At 37.9% G+C, this 14,183-nt stretch overlaps 1 protein-coding gene across 1 annotated transcript in view; it reads right to left on the bottom strand.

Moving 5' to 3' along the window:
• Window positions 1-14,183, bottom strand: part of TENM3 (teneurin transmembrane protein 3) — a 2,204,264-nt gene that overhangs the window by 40,519 nt on the left and 2,149,562 nt on the right. Inside the window, exons 35-37 of the mRNA XM_039540233.1 lie at window positions 8,487-8,719; window positions 7,809-7,963; window positions 5,988-6,862 (exon numbers count right to left, since the gene is read on the bottom strand). Coding sequence (XP_039396167.1) covers window positions 5,988-6,862; window positions 7,809-7,963; window positions 8,487-8,719 — 1,263 coding nt within the window. The remainder of the gene's footprint in view (window positions 1-5,987; window positions 6,863-7,808; window positions 7,964-8,486; window positions 8,720-14,183) is intronic.

Below are 14,183 nucleotides of genomic sequence, written 5' to 3'. Positions count from 1 at the left end.
CATCCTTTGTACATCCTCCAGGAGAGTAAAAATGACCACAAATTGATTTAAAGCAGCTAACACCAACAACCAGATAGCACTAAGATATGTAGATACTAAATGGAGAGATTAGACAAAATATGCAGAATTCTAATGTTTATTTATTTTAAAATGTCTACCAGGACTTTTTTTTTTTTACACTTAAGACAAAGGGTCTTATAGAGCTGCTTGGCACAGGACCAAAGAGGAAGGAGGAAAATGTGGCTCTAAGTTCTCTTTCCATTCCCCTGATCCTGAGCCCAGGCTAAGGACTGCTCTAAATTATCCCTTAGGGACCATACTACTAGCACACATCACTGGAGTGTAAGGTGGTCCAGCCACACCTCGTCCTGGCCCTGACACACCTACTGTTTTTCCCTCTTGAGACTTAAAACAAACAAACAAAAAAATCACACACAAGCTCTTAGTACCACTCCAATTACTCAAATTTACAACATGAAATGTCAACCACCTCACCCCTTCTACCAAGTAGCAGCTTTAAATACAGACAACATCCCAAATGCACCGTACAGTACTTCAATCTCCCCTAACTCTCCTTGAAGGCCAGGTAAAACAAATTAACTTTGCAGTATGCTCTGAAAGACAGCAAGTCTGGAATATTTTAGCTCAGGGCCATTCCAGAGAAGTGGGTTCCTTACTGTTATTTCGAGGGAGATGGGGCATCAGTGCCTCAGCAGACTGTAACCATGGCAGTGTATCACTATTCCAGAAGATGGCATACAGCCAACTATCTTGGCTTTACGCCATGCCGGGATTCTCCTATGCCAAAGGAATCCCTAGCAGTTCCATTAGGGCAGCTTTACATCTACTTTGTGTTTCCTGAGGAGCGCAAAGCAGACTGATTGAAGGGGGAAGAGCAAGGATCTGGTCTAATGATTTTCAGAGAATAACTTTACTGCAGTTAGAAAACTGATGATGGTATGATGTTACACCGTCATATCAACCTTGTGCATGTTTGAAATTGGAAATAAGTTCTGCTTTTGAGGACCTGACAGCAGCTCTACTTTTAATTGTTTATATGGCAGGATTCTGTCAACCTCAAAGAAATTTAGTTAAATCTAAAAGTCGGCTGCATTTGCAATAGCAGAGGGTTACCATAATGCTTGGACACTTTACAGAATGAAGCTTTAAGCATGTGGTCAATTTACTTGAATGCAAATTACAGTGAGTTTCTGGAATAATTAATGCTCTTGAGACTCAAACATTCAATTAATAGAGAGTTTTGAAACTAAATCTTTTTCAGCTTGGGAGGTCTGACTGGCCAATTCTAGCACTTTGGGACATTCCATGGAGGACTTTTGGTTCCTTACACCAATAAATGGATTACATGGATTAATTTCAGGGTTTTCAAAATTGTGACATATAATATGGATAATCTTTTTCATTTCAGCATTTCAAAATCTTCAGTTCAGATAAAGATATTATTCATTTCACATACCTGTGCTAGCTTACCATGTGTGAGAGAACACAGCAGAGTGGAAACTGTTTGTACAAAAATGATGCAATACATACTGATCTGCTACAGAGAATCTCATTCAAAAATGATCATGTAAAAAAAAAAGTTAGAAAAATAATTCAAAGAAACAGCCACGATTAAAAAAAGTTCAGATTAAGCAAGATGGTTTATAACAACAGGAAATGGACCATGCTGACCTTTAGCATGGCTGTTATCTTTGCATGGCTGAATATATAAATTATTCTATGGATGATTTCTTACTCTTTTTTCATGTGAAATGATTTGTATCAGAAGATCATTTTCTCTTTTTTTTTGCTTTAGCAAACTGTTAAGAATCAAGAATTGCAATAATGGATCATAACTGAAGTTACTGTACATTTTAATAAAAAAGTACAACCTTAAGAGTTAAACTACCAACCTTTGAAACATAAAGCAGACATTTTATCCACTAGGCTATAATAATTAACAGCACAGGAATTCAGAAGTACCATTTTACAATAAAAACATAAGTTATGAAGCAAATAACTGGTAGGCAATCTAATATAGCGCTATGGAATTCAAATATAGTTTGTTCACAAACTGATACCTAAATCTGTGTGCCTGCAACGTCACATGCTAATGAGGATTAATTGGCTGTGTTTTGCTTAAGAAAAGTGGAAAAGAGAGAATAGAAACAAATTTCCTGCATTTTAGCTATGTACTTGTTCATAAAAGGGCACTTTTTAAAATGGCCTTTTTGCATGTTATGTTAGAGAGATTTAGTCTGTGGAAAATCCTGAAAAGAATCAAGTCCTACTGCTTAGTGTTGTCAGGGCAACCAGCCAGATCATCCAGGGCAAAATTTTCCTTTTAGATCTCCTCTCAGATCTTTGGACATCAACTGAAATCTATGAGAGTTCCTTGCATTTAAGTCCCAGTCCTGCTGAATCTGTACAGATAAACTCTTATGCCCACATAAGTCTTTGCAGAATTGGGACAAAAAACTGACCCTATAGTTATAACAATGGTGGTGGCTTTTCTAACTGAACTTTTACAACTTTCAAGATATGTTGGACAATCAGAGTGTGGAACAAACAAGCCACAAATACAGCTGGTTAGAAAATGGAATTTTCATTCTGTGGGAAATTCCAGCATTTGTTTTTGTTCCAAATCAGAACAAAAAGTCAAAATGTTGCAATCTACTGCGGAACAGAAATTCCAAAAAATTGTTGCTAGCAAACATTGAAATGTTTTGATAATGCCAAAACATTTCAATACTATGAAGACATTAACATAGAAATAATATTAAATATATAAATAACATAATATTAAAATATTTTAATACGAGTTAAAAATGAACTGAAATGATAAAGTCAATGCAAAACATTTTGGCATTATCAAAACATAACGAGAAAGTTGAAATAATTTGTTTTTAGACTTTTTCCCAAAGAAAATTTAATTAAAATCAATATGTTTTCACAAAACTTTTTATTCTGACAAAACTGCATTTTCTGATGGAAAACTGTTCCATTAAAAAAATTTCAACCTGCTCTAGCCATAAACTACATACATATCTGTCCATAGATTACAGAAGCTGTGGCTCTGGAAAGCAAAGAGGCAGTCAGATTCACCAATAATTAAAAGGAAAGGTACAATGAAGTTTCCTTGTTCATATCTATCATTTCCTTTTCAAAAAGGAAACACATGGCCCTAAATAGGGAGATTTTATATGAACAAACATTTAAGGAGCTGTGAAGCACCATGTATTTTTTAAAGAACTTTATATTCTTGTCAAAATCAATGACGTGCTCTCACTTTGCATAGTTCTACACAGTCAGTGAGGTCTTCATTTTCAGTATCAATTTTATTTATTTCTATATTCTGGATGAGTGAAATTCTTTACCTTTCACTGTAATTATGTCAGTTTAGGAATTGTAATGAGTCAATACTGTGAGGTTATTGTTTATAAATGTACATAAATGGCAGCATGGAATGAGAACTAATACTGACTGAAGGGAAAAGGTGGCCTTTTCATAGTGTCAAAACACAAGGGGGCTCTATTAGTTAGCTGGACATACCTAGCAGAGACCAGAAAGTTTACATGAAAGAAGGTCAGATGTGAAAGATGGTCGTTTACTGAATCAATAAATAAGTAATTATTTAGCTCATGAAACATATTACCCAAAATCCTACCTGTAATGCAAAGAGTAGAAGTGTAAACTACTTGGTACTGAATACAATCTATCTTTGAGACTATGCAGAAGCCATTAAGTACATTCAGAAACCATCAGCTCTCTTCCTAATGAAATCTCAATAGGCACAAAATAATTACAAGTAACATGGAGAGAAATTACAAGTAGGAATAAAACACTAGTTCTACACTATCCAAAATGAATGCAGAGTGCTAAAAATGCCAGCTGTACCAAGCAGATACATTAGTTTCAATAACAAACTTACTATTCCCCTAATCCCCTGATTGGTCCAAGCCACAAGGTAGAAGCCAGGATTCTTATGTATATGTGTTGAAGTTAAAACAGCATTTATTCTCATTGAATAGGGTGACTACGCACAATCGACCTGGAGGCTTAGCTTTGTTCTCTCAGTTAAAAGGACATTTCTAACTCATGAAAACAAGAATGTATTCCCTGCCTACTGCTGAATATTCTCCCATTCTTCTGTGTGTCCTTGCTTTGTTTCTATACACTTTTGTCAAGGCTTAAAAAGATAAGAAATGATGCACGAATATGCAATTAAATATTACAGATCTGCACTAATGCTTTGGGAACATACTATCAGCGCTCTGCCAATCTACAGATTATTATAACAATATCTTAAAACTGGCAGCAATTCTGTTCCACCTGCTGCTTTTGTTGGAAATCAGCATTTCTAGCTGCATCTCCCCTCCAGGACACAATGTGCACTGAAGCAGTGCCTGCTGCTCTCACGTCTCTGATGGCATATGTAAAGGTTGGAGAGTAGATGCAGGTGCTCAGTCTCCCCGCCTACTGCCTCAGCCAAATGTACACTGACATAAATGTGAAGTTATCTCTGAACATAGATGTCTGGCTCTGCAGCCATTGCCTGACACCAGCACTTTATTTTCTTTATAATGTGCACTGACTTGAAAGCTTTTTTTTAGGTCCTGACCTTGGTAGCAGTTGCTGTTACGTTTCATCCTCAAGATAGGAAAGGTTAAAAAAGAAGAGACTGATCAGTTTTCATTATGCCCTTTGTAATTCAGAATACCTTAATACAGTTCCCTCTAACTCTGTTTTTTCTCAGCCTGAATGATTCCACTTCTTCTAATCTCTCAGTAGTCATTATAGGTATATTATGTGTACATTCTGTGTGTTCCCAAATCACCTTTGGCACCTTTTTCTGAACTTTTCAATCTACACTGTTTCTTTACTGAGTGAGGTGATTTAAAAAAAAAACTATTTTCAATCCATCAATAAGATGCTTTTTTTATTAAACAAATTGTATTAATGAATTGGGAAATAGATTTTTTGATAAATCACTTGTGTTTTTTAAGTGGCACATTTATTAAACTGTGCTTGGTATATTGATTCATTTCTTTGTTTATTTTTGGGATGAAGTTCTCTACAGAAAAACAAAAATTTTGAATTCTATGGTACTTCTAGTTACACAAAATGCCATGATTCTTTTCAGTCAATGTTATCTGGGAGCCTGTAAATCCTTTTGATAATTCATATATTTTATTATGAATGGATAACAACAATATGATGATAACATTTGGGAAAACAGTTCTTTTTAAAAAACTTTTAAAAATCACAAGTCAGACTTGTGCCCTAACCACTCATGTTTTGCTACTTACTGTGTACCTCACTGATTGCTGGTGTATCTGCACCTTCAGTAGCTGCTTCCCATGGGAATGACACTTTCACCGTGGCCTACACTTCTTTCATCAAACCACATGCTCTAGAGGCCACCCATGATCCCTCTGTGGGAAAGCTTGCCATTTTATCCATCAGAACCTTCCTGCATATTCTCTACTTTCTTACATTCCAACACTTAAACAATTTCCATTCTAACTTTTTTGATACAGAGTACTCATCTGATAGACTGCTTTCACTTGAAAGACCAAACAGTAGAGACTAGGCACCAAAAGAAATTTCTTCCAGTGGCTTAGTATTTATTACAGAACCAATGGGAGTATCATGAGCAAAAGGAGAGAGAGAGAAATCTAGATTTTTAACAAAAGCCTACAAAAGCTTGTTTGCCTGAGCTATGACGCTTTGGACAAAGCTTGCTGCTGTCTCATAATAACTGTGTTACAGTATAACAGATTCTGGATCATCAATCTATCATCATTAATTCACATTAAAGTTTGGAAGATGTCAGACAGACAAAGAAAGTACAGAACTGTTTAAGTTAGCAAGTACTATCTTTTTAAAGCTTATTTTTGTCAAAGCCCTAAAAGTATTTCAAATCATGATACTGGACTCCAGAACTGTGGAGACTAATTATATAACTTTATTTTTTCTATACTTACTCAAAAAATGTAGTCCATCCAGTCTCATCACTTTTAGTTGCCAGAAGCCCACTGTTGCCATGATAAGTAAATAAAACAAGCTCTTGACCTTGGGCAGTCATGCTTTTCAGGCATCCATTGGTGCCTATAGTCAACCAAATCACTTGGTTATCAGGAGACACCACTCTCACTGGCATCCGATTGGGATCCCGTCTGATACGAAGTGTATTTCCATTGCTATCCGTTACTGCTGTAATATCATTATCGTTACTGTAGCTAAAATTGTACAGATAGTCTCCAGTGACTAGACTCATAGTGTATTGGTGAGTACCATTAACATCGAAGATATAGAGCTCTTGATCAGTTGGAGAAGCAACTTCATAAAAGTTCACTGAATTCAGCAAGGGCTTGTTCTTTGACACAGCTCGTATCCGAATATTTCCAAGATCAGCAATGTACAATGTACCATCTGGAGACACAGCCAAGGAGGAAGGGGCATTAAGTTTGGCATCTTTAGCATAGCCATCACCGCTTTGGTAACAGTCACAGTTAACATCATTTTTGCAATCACACTCTGATGGTATTCCAGCAACTAACGAGATCTCTCCATCAGTTGTAACCTGCCTTATTCTGTTAATCTTTTTTTCATCAGTTTCTGTAATGTAAAGTACCCCACTGTAGGACACTGCAATAGCTGTTGCTGATTCTAAAGTGGTCTGTACAGCATGCTTTCCGACAGAGTACTCCACGCCAGGCACTTGGCAGTGCATTGGTCTCCCAGCAGCAATACGGACCTGACGATTTTCAGTGATCTGCAAAACCACATTGTTATCCAAAACATAAATGGAGTTATCCATTGGATTGATAGCCAAGTCTGTGGGCCATTCCAGACGTACCTAAAAAAAGAAAAGGGTTTCATTAGTCAGTAAATCTGGGTTAAGTACAATTAGCTTGCTGAACTGAATTTAACCTTTTTGATAATAGTTTTAGATAATGCTTTTAGGATATTTCTAATTTCTTATAATCAGACTAGTCAAAAGGTCTCATATGAACACAAATGGAGTAAAAGAAACTATTTTATCCAAATTATAGATCTTACAAAAAGATGCACTGGAACTATCCTACAGGCATTCTGCCCCCTCAATAATCTGGAATGACCTTATATGCACATGCAAACCCCTTCCCCCCGCCAATTCAGAGAGTCTAAATCTAAGAAGTTCAAGGAATGGATATCAAGGAACTACCTACTTATATTGTACCATTCCTAGCAGTAATCAGATAATACCAAAAATGAAATTCAGTACTTTCCAGATTGTGAAATATTGTATTGGTATTCCATTTTCAATCACAGCAACAGTAAAGTCCCTTCATATAACTCCACTGGGACCTATAAAAAAGGGTCCTCTGAGCTCTTTAAAGTATCCTGGCATTCACACTAATAGACTAAGGACATTAGTGGTTCTGTTCATTTAAAAAATATCATTATGCCAATACTGGTCTAATAGATTTGCTACTCTGCTGGTATTTTATTACTATACTTAACATTTCTTGCTGACAATTATGTTGTTCTGTACTACACTGAACTTTATGTGCAGAAAAATTGAATACAGCAGCATATATTTGCTAGCAGAATATACTGAAAATCATGCCCTTGGAATAAGTTTCTTAACACAGTTATCCTGTTAAATATATAAATATTCAACATGTTCCACCTGATTCTATTTCAGGGAGCAAACAAGCTGCACTAGCTTTCCCCCTACCCTATTTCCTCCTACCCCCCCCCCCCAAAAAAAAAACCAAACAAACAAAAAACCCCACTCCAAATTAGCTGTATTTTAATACCTGGCTGATGTGCATGCTAGTGTCGCATGTTAGAGGTCGTGCTGAGGTTAGATCATTAGATCCAAGCAAAGTTGATATTATTCCATTTTGATCCACTTTTCTAATCATGGTCCCATCAACAAAGTAGATTAATCCATTCTTGTCAATTGCCAGTCCTTTAGTTAAGGAGAAAAAAAATTAGTTTTATTACACTAGCCATTTATTTAGCATCCGTTACTAACAACCTGCAAAGTGCTAGTGACTAGGTCTGAGGAATTTGAGGACAGGAAGTACACATCTTAGAAAGTATGCAATATAATTACTTGTAAACATATGTAGCATAATGAACAAAGGTTTACTTCACATTTTACTCTGGTTGACTGCATATACTGTTCCACAGAAAGTAAAATGCAGTCTATGAGAGGTGCCTGGTATTTTAGTATACTTGAAAAACTGAATAGATAGGAGTAAAACATTGACATTTTAAAAACTTTGGATATAATTTGCTGGATACATAATCTTTGTGAAATTTGAAAAGGACTATAAAGTCAAATATTTCCTGTAAAATCAACTTGAGCTTTTTGTAGCTTCATTCTTTCTGGACAGTAGAGGGGGAGCTTTTCAAAAGCACAGTTGTGATTAAAGCACAGTTCAGGCACTGACTGAATTTTTAAGACCAAGAATTGATAATGTCTCTACCTTTGGGACTCATGAGCGTTGCTTCCATAGCCTTGCCTCCATCACCACATCTTGCCTCATCAAATGGAAGGCACTGTTCTCCAGTTCCTGCTACTACATCAGCATTTTTTGTCAGGTCTTTTGCACCAGTGAGTGACTTTGGACGATAGATCCTGCGTGTGTTAGTGTCAGAAACATACAAATCTCCTGTGACTGGGTCAGTTGCAAGGTAGTATCTGTGAGCTGGGTTGCTGCTGTAAAAGGCGATCACAGATTTAAACATAATGAGTAATAAACTGCACATAAGCACTGGAAGAAAAAGTTTCAGATTTAACTGGCTACATACTGGCATTCATATAAAAAATAAAAACAGTAGTCATATGCAATTTGAGATGGCTGCCCTCCCTATAATGAACTGAATCAAAACAATTGATTCTGAAATCTCTCCTGGGTGTTTAAAATCCTGATTTGAATCCAAACTTTGCAGCATGTCTCATCTCTAGGTTACACTCATTTCATCACTGTTATCTCAGTATCCTTTTTATTACAACTTATATAAGGTTGCTGAGGTGCATGGTTTATATTATTCATAAACAGATAAGGTAGAGTTCATATTATTGGTTCATGGGCAGGAGATAAGACATTGTCCTTAGTACTGGTTTAATCTGTTCCTCTCAAAAGCATGATATGCATGATTTAATACATTAGGAAAATTCATCTTTTTCACCACAGCATTGAGTGCAGTTTTTTCCCTTTGCACAAAGAATCAGATTTCAAGTTACTGTACTAACTACGCCAATATACCCTTCATTATACTGAAAGAAAGCCTGTATTGCTATCCATTTTTCCATAAACATACAGTTTGCTGCTCCGGTGTTACCACATCACTGAGAATTACTCTTTTGTCCCCCTGCTAGAGAAAAAGCAACACCGGAGAGTACCCCTCTTAGTTGATATATCATGATCCAGTAACTTAACCTGTTGTAGCTATGATTCTTGACCTGATTTATGGCACTAAGAACAGAAACGAGGTCATTCAAGTACAGAAGGTGATTTCTGATGGCCTGCTAATGCACTGAGCCATAGTGCCAGAATAGTCAGTTCCATTTCTGATCTGTTCTCAAATGCACTACTAAAACGTATCTACCAATCATGACGATATCAAAACATCTGTTCACAAAAATGTAGTGTCTCACATTTTGTAAATATAAATCAGTGCTAATATAACACATTTTATACACTGCCACTTGCAAAAAGCAACAGAGACCAACATGAACAAGTTGTGAACAAATTATGTCTTCAAATAAGGACAGCTTTTTATAGCTATCTACTTTAAAACTATAGAAAAGAGTGCCATATACATAAGATTACTGTGAACCAAGATGTTAAAACAAAGAAATCAACAATAATAATTTGATAAATTATATCAAATGCAAAGTACTTAAACACCTTTTGTAACTGAGTATGTTACAGAATTAAACATTATATAGCACAACTGAAAACAATTACATGAATGTTTACATTAAATTTGTGTAGTTAATGTATATCTGAAATTGTTAACGTAGTAAGCTAATTATTGAAACATACTTTCAACTCTTAATTATAACACAAATGATTTATAGTATACTGGTGTACAAACTATTTACCACTATTTATATTTAGGTGATTACGTTGTTTTTTTAAGAAATATCTTGTCCATTTTAAATACAAATGTATTGCAAAATGCAAAATACAAATGAAATGACTATTTAGTATAATTTTTAGTGTTGGAATACAGCATCATCAGATCAACAACTGTGAATAATTTATATACACAGTATAATATTTTCTGTTTAATAAACAGTGGTTAATTATTTCATAAATAAATGAGGACAAAGTTTCTAATTTTAATACACAGTTCTAATTATAAGAGAAAAGTAATAATTATTAGCTAAGATCACTTATCTTAGTGGTAAGTAATGGATTTTCATTAATACAAAGTTATTTAGATGATAATTTGAAAGTGTTTTCTGTTTTTAAGGAAATTATCAGATGTGGAGTTTGTTTTCTCAGGATATTATTATGTAGTTAATATAAGGCTCTTCAAGTTGTTAAATGGAAATGTCTAATTACAGTATTTTTTTGAGACATAATTGGTATACATATATAATTTGTTTTTAATGGAAAGCTTAAAAGTTGAGGTAACCATATTTGTTATAGGCACATCAATGCTGAATTCTGAAGAGCAAATCAGAACTTGGGGATTTCTGTAACATATGGTTAGTGAATTAAGTTTACAATCAGTAGCCATAGTACAGGGATGTGCATACTATATAATTACTGAAAACAACTGGTGGTATTGATTGGCTACTGAGGCCATTTTATTTAATCGCAATTTAAAATACTAAGATTCTGACACGTCTGCAAAATCAAAGAAATAGAATCTAAATCCAAGTTACTTCTCCTTAAGTTATCCAACATTGTCTGACTCATTGTAGGGGGCTTTGAAGATCATGCCGTGAGAAAGCAGCATAGACTCAGAAGGGACCACTGTGATCATCTAGTCCAGGGGTTGGCAACCTTTCAGAAGTGGTGTGCCGAGTCTTCATTTATTCACTCTAATTTAAGCAGGGTGACCAGACAGCAAATGTGAAAAATCTGGACAGGGAGTGGGGGATAATAGGACTCTATATAAGAAAAAGACCCAACATCTTGTCGCCTTAAATTTAAGGTTTCGCGTGCCAGTAATACATTTTAACATTTTTAGAAAGTCTCTTTCTGTAAGTCTATAATATATAACTAAACTATTGTTGTATGTAAAGTAAATAAGGTTTTTAAAATGTTTAAGCTTCATTTAAAATTAAATTAAAATGCAGAGCCCCCCGGACCAGTGGACAGGACCCGGGAAGTGTGAGTGCCAGTGAAAATCAGCTCGCGTGCCACCTTCAGCACGCGTGCCATAGGTTGCCTACCCCTGATCTAGTCTGACATCCTGCATATTGCAGGCCACAGAACCTCACCCACCCATTCCTGTACCAGACCCCTAACCTCTGGCTGAGTTACTGAAGTCCTCAAATCATGGTTTAAAGACTTCAAGTTACGGAGAATTCACCATTTACACTAGCTTAAACCTGCAAGTGAGCCCTGCCCCATGCTGCAGAGGAAGGCGAAATCCCCCTAGGGCCTCTGCCAATCTGATCCTGGGGAAAATTCCTTCCTAACCCCAAATATGGCAATCAGTTAGACCCTGAGCATGTGGGCAAGACCCACCACCCAGACACCTGGGAAATAATTATTTGTAGTAACTCAGAGCCCTTCCTATCTAGTGTCCCCTCTCTGGCCACTGGGAATTTTTGCTACTGCCAGTTGCTACTGGGCCATATGCCATTGTAGGCAGTCCCATCACACCATCCGCACCATAAACTTATTGAAACCAGTTAGGATTTTTGCCCCCACTGCTCCCCGTGGAAGGATGTTCCAGAACTTCAATTCTCTGATGGTTAGAAACCTTCACATAATTTTGAGCCTAAACTTGTTTATGGCCAGTTTATATCTATTTGTTTTTGTGTCCACACTGGTGCTTAGCTTAGCTTAGCTTAGCTTAACTTAACTAGGGGAGGGAGGGATAGCTCAGTGGTTTGAGCATTGGCCTACTAAACTCAGGGTTGTGAGTTCAATCCTTAAGGGGACCACTTAGGGATCTGGGGCAAAAATCAGTACTTAGTCCTGCTAGTGAAGGCAGGGGGCTGGACTCAATGACCTTTCAAGGTCCCTTCCAGCTCTAGGAGATGGGTATATCTCCAATTATTTAAATAGGTAGCAGGTTTAAAACAAATACAAGGAAGTTCTTCTTCACACAGCTCACAGTCAACTTGTGAAACTCCTTACCTGAAGAGGTAGTGAAGGCTAGGACTATAACAGCATTTAAAAAAAGAACTGGATAAGTTCATGGTGGTTAAGTGCATAAATGGCTATTGGTAAGGAATGGTGTCCCTAGCCTGTGTCAGAGGATGGAGATGGATGGTAGGAGAGAGATCACGTGATCATTGGCTGTTAGGTTCACTCCCTCTGGGGTACCTGGCATTGGCCACTGTCAGTAGACAGATACTGGGCTAGATGGACCTTTAGTCTGACCCAGTATGGCCGTTCTTATGTTTTTAACTTAAATAGCTCCTCTCCCTCCCTGGTATTTATCCCTCTGATGTATTTATAGAGAGCAATCATATCTCCCCTCAGCCTTCTTTTGGTTAGGCTAAACAAGCCAAGCTCTTTGAGTCTCCTCTGATAAGGTAGGTTTTCCATTCCTCAGATCATCCTAGTAGCCCTTCTCTGCACCTGTTACAGTTTGAATTCATCTTTTTTAAACATGGCAGATCAGAACTACACACATTATTCCAGATGAGGTCTCACCAGTGCTCTTCATAATGGTACTAACACTTCTCTGTCTCTACTGGAAATACTGTGCCTTTATGCATCCTAAGATTGCATTAGCCTTTTTCATGGACACATCACATTGATGGCTTAGTCATCCTACGATCAACCAGTACACCTAGGTCTTTCTCCCCCTCTGTTGCTTCCAACTGATAAATCCCCCACTTTATAGCAAAAATTCTTGTTGTTAATCCCTAAATGCATGATTTTGCATTTTGCACTGTTAAAATTCATCCCATTTCTATTACTTCAGTTTACAAGGTCATACAGATCTTCTGGTATGATATTCCGATCCTCCTCTGTATTGGCAATACCTCCCAACTTTGTGTCATCCACAAATTTTATTAGCATAATCTAAATTTTTGTTCCAAGGACAGTAATAAAAATGTTAAATAAGATTGATTCCAAGACCAATCCCTGAGGAACTCCACTAATAAACTTCCCCCAGCCTGACAGCTCACCTTTCAATATGATCCGTTTTAGTCTTCCCTTTAACTAGTTCCTTGTCCACCTTTCAATTCTCATATCTTGTGTCAAGTGCTGTAGCTATCTTTAGAAATCTCACATTAGTAATCTCACTGGTACAGACATCTGCAAGGCACTTTTGTAGCTGGCACTGCAAGTATTTATGTGCCAAATATGCTAACCATTCATATGCCCCCAATGGGGAGGGATAGCTCAGTAGTTTGAGCATTGGCCTGCTAAACCCGGGGTTGTGAGCCAGGAGCGCCGCCAGCATTTTTGCCGCCCTAGGCGGTGGAAGGTCCCGCCCCCGAAATGCCGCCCCCGACAGAGGCGGCGGAAGGTCCGGCCGCTGCGGTTGCCATCCCCCAAATGTTAGTGCAGGCGGTCGCCTAATGGGTTGTGCTGGCCCTGTTGTGAGCTCAGTCCTTGAGGCAGGGGCAGCTCTAGACATATTGCCGCCCCAAGCACGGCGGCATGCCGCGGGGGGTGCTCTGCCGGTCGCCGGTCCCGCGGCTCCGGTGGACCTCCCTCAGGCATACCTGCCGAGGGTCCGCTGGTCCCGCGGCTCCACCGAAGCCGCGGGACCAGCAGACCCTCCGCAGGCATGCCGCCGAAGGCGCCCTGCCTGCCGCCCTCCCGGTGACCGGCAGAGCGCCCCCCGTGACATGCCGCCCCAAGCACGCGCTTGGCGTGATGGGGCCTGGAGCCACCCCTGCCTTGAGGGGGCCATTTAGGGAACTGGGGTAAAAATCTGTCACGTGGTAGTCTATTGTTTAACAGTGCGATTAAAACTGCAATTAATCATGATTAATTTTTTTAATCACAATTAATTTTTTTGAGTTA

The sequence above is a fragment of the Mauremys reevesii genome, linkage group 5 (assembly GCF_016161935.1).
Source record: "Mauremys reevesii isolate NIE-2019 linkage group 5, ASM1616193v1, whole genome shotgun sequence".
Taxonomy (NCBI): domain Eukaryota; kingdom Metazoa; phylum Chordata; order Testudines; family Geoemydidae; genus Mauremys; species Mauremys reevesii.
The sequence above is the reverse complement of the archived record's forward strand: the minus strand, read 5'-3'. Positions and strand labels throughout refer to the sequence as shown.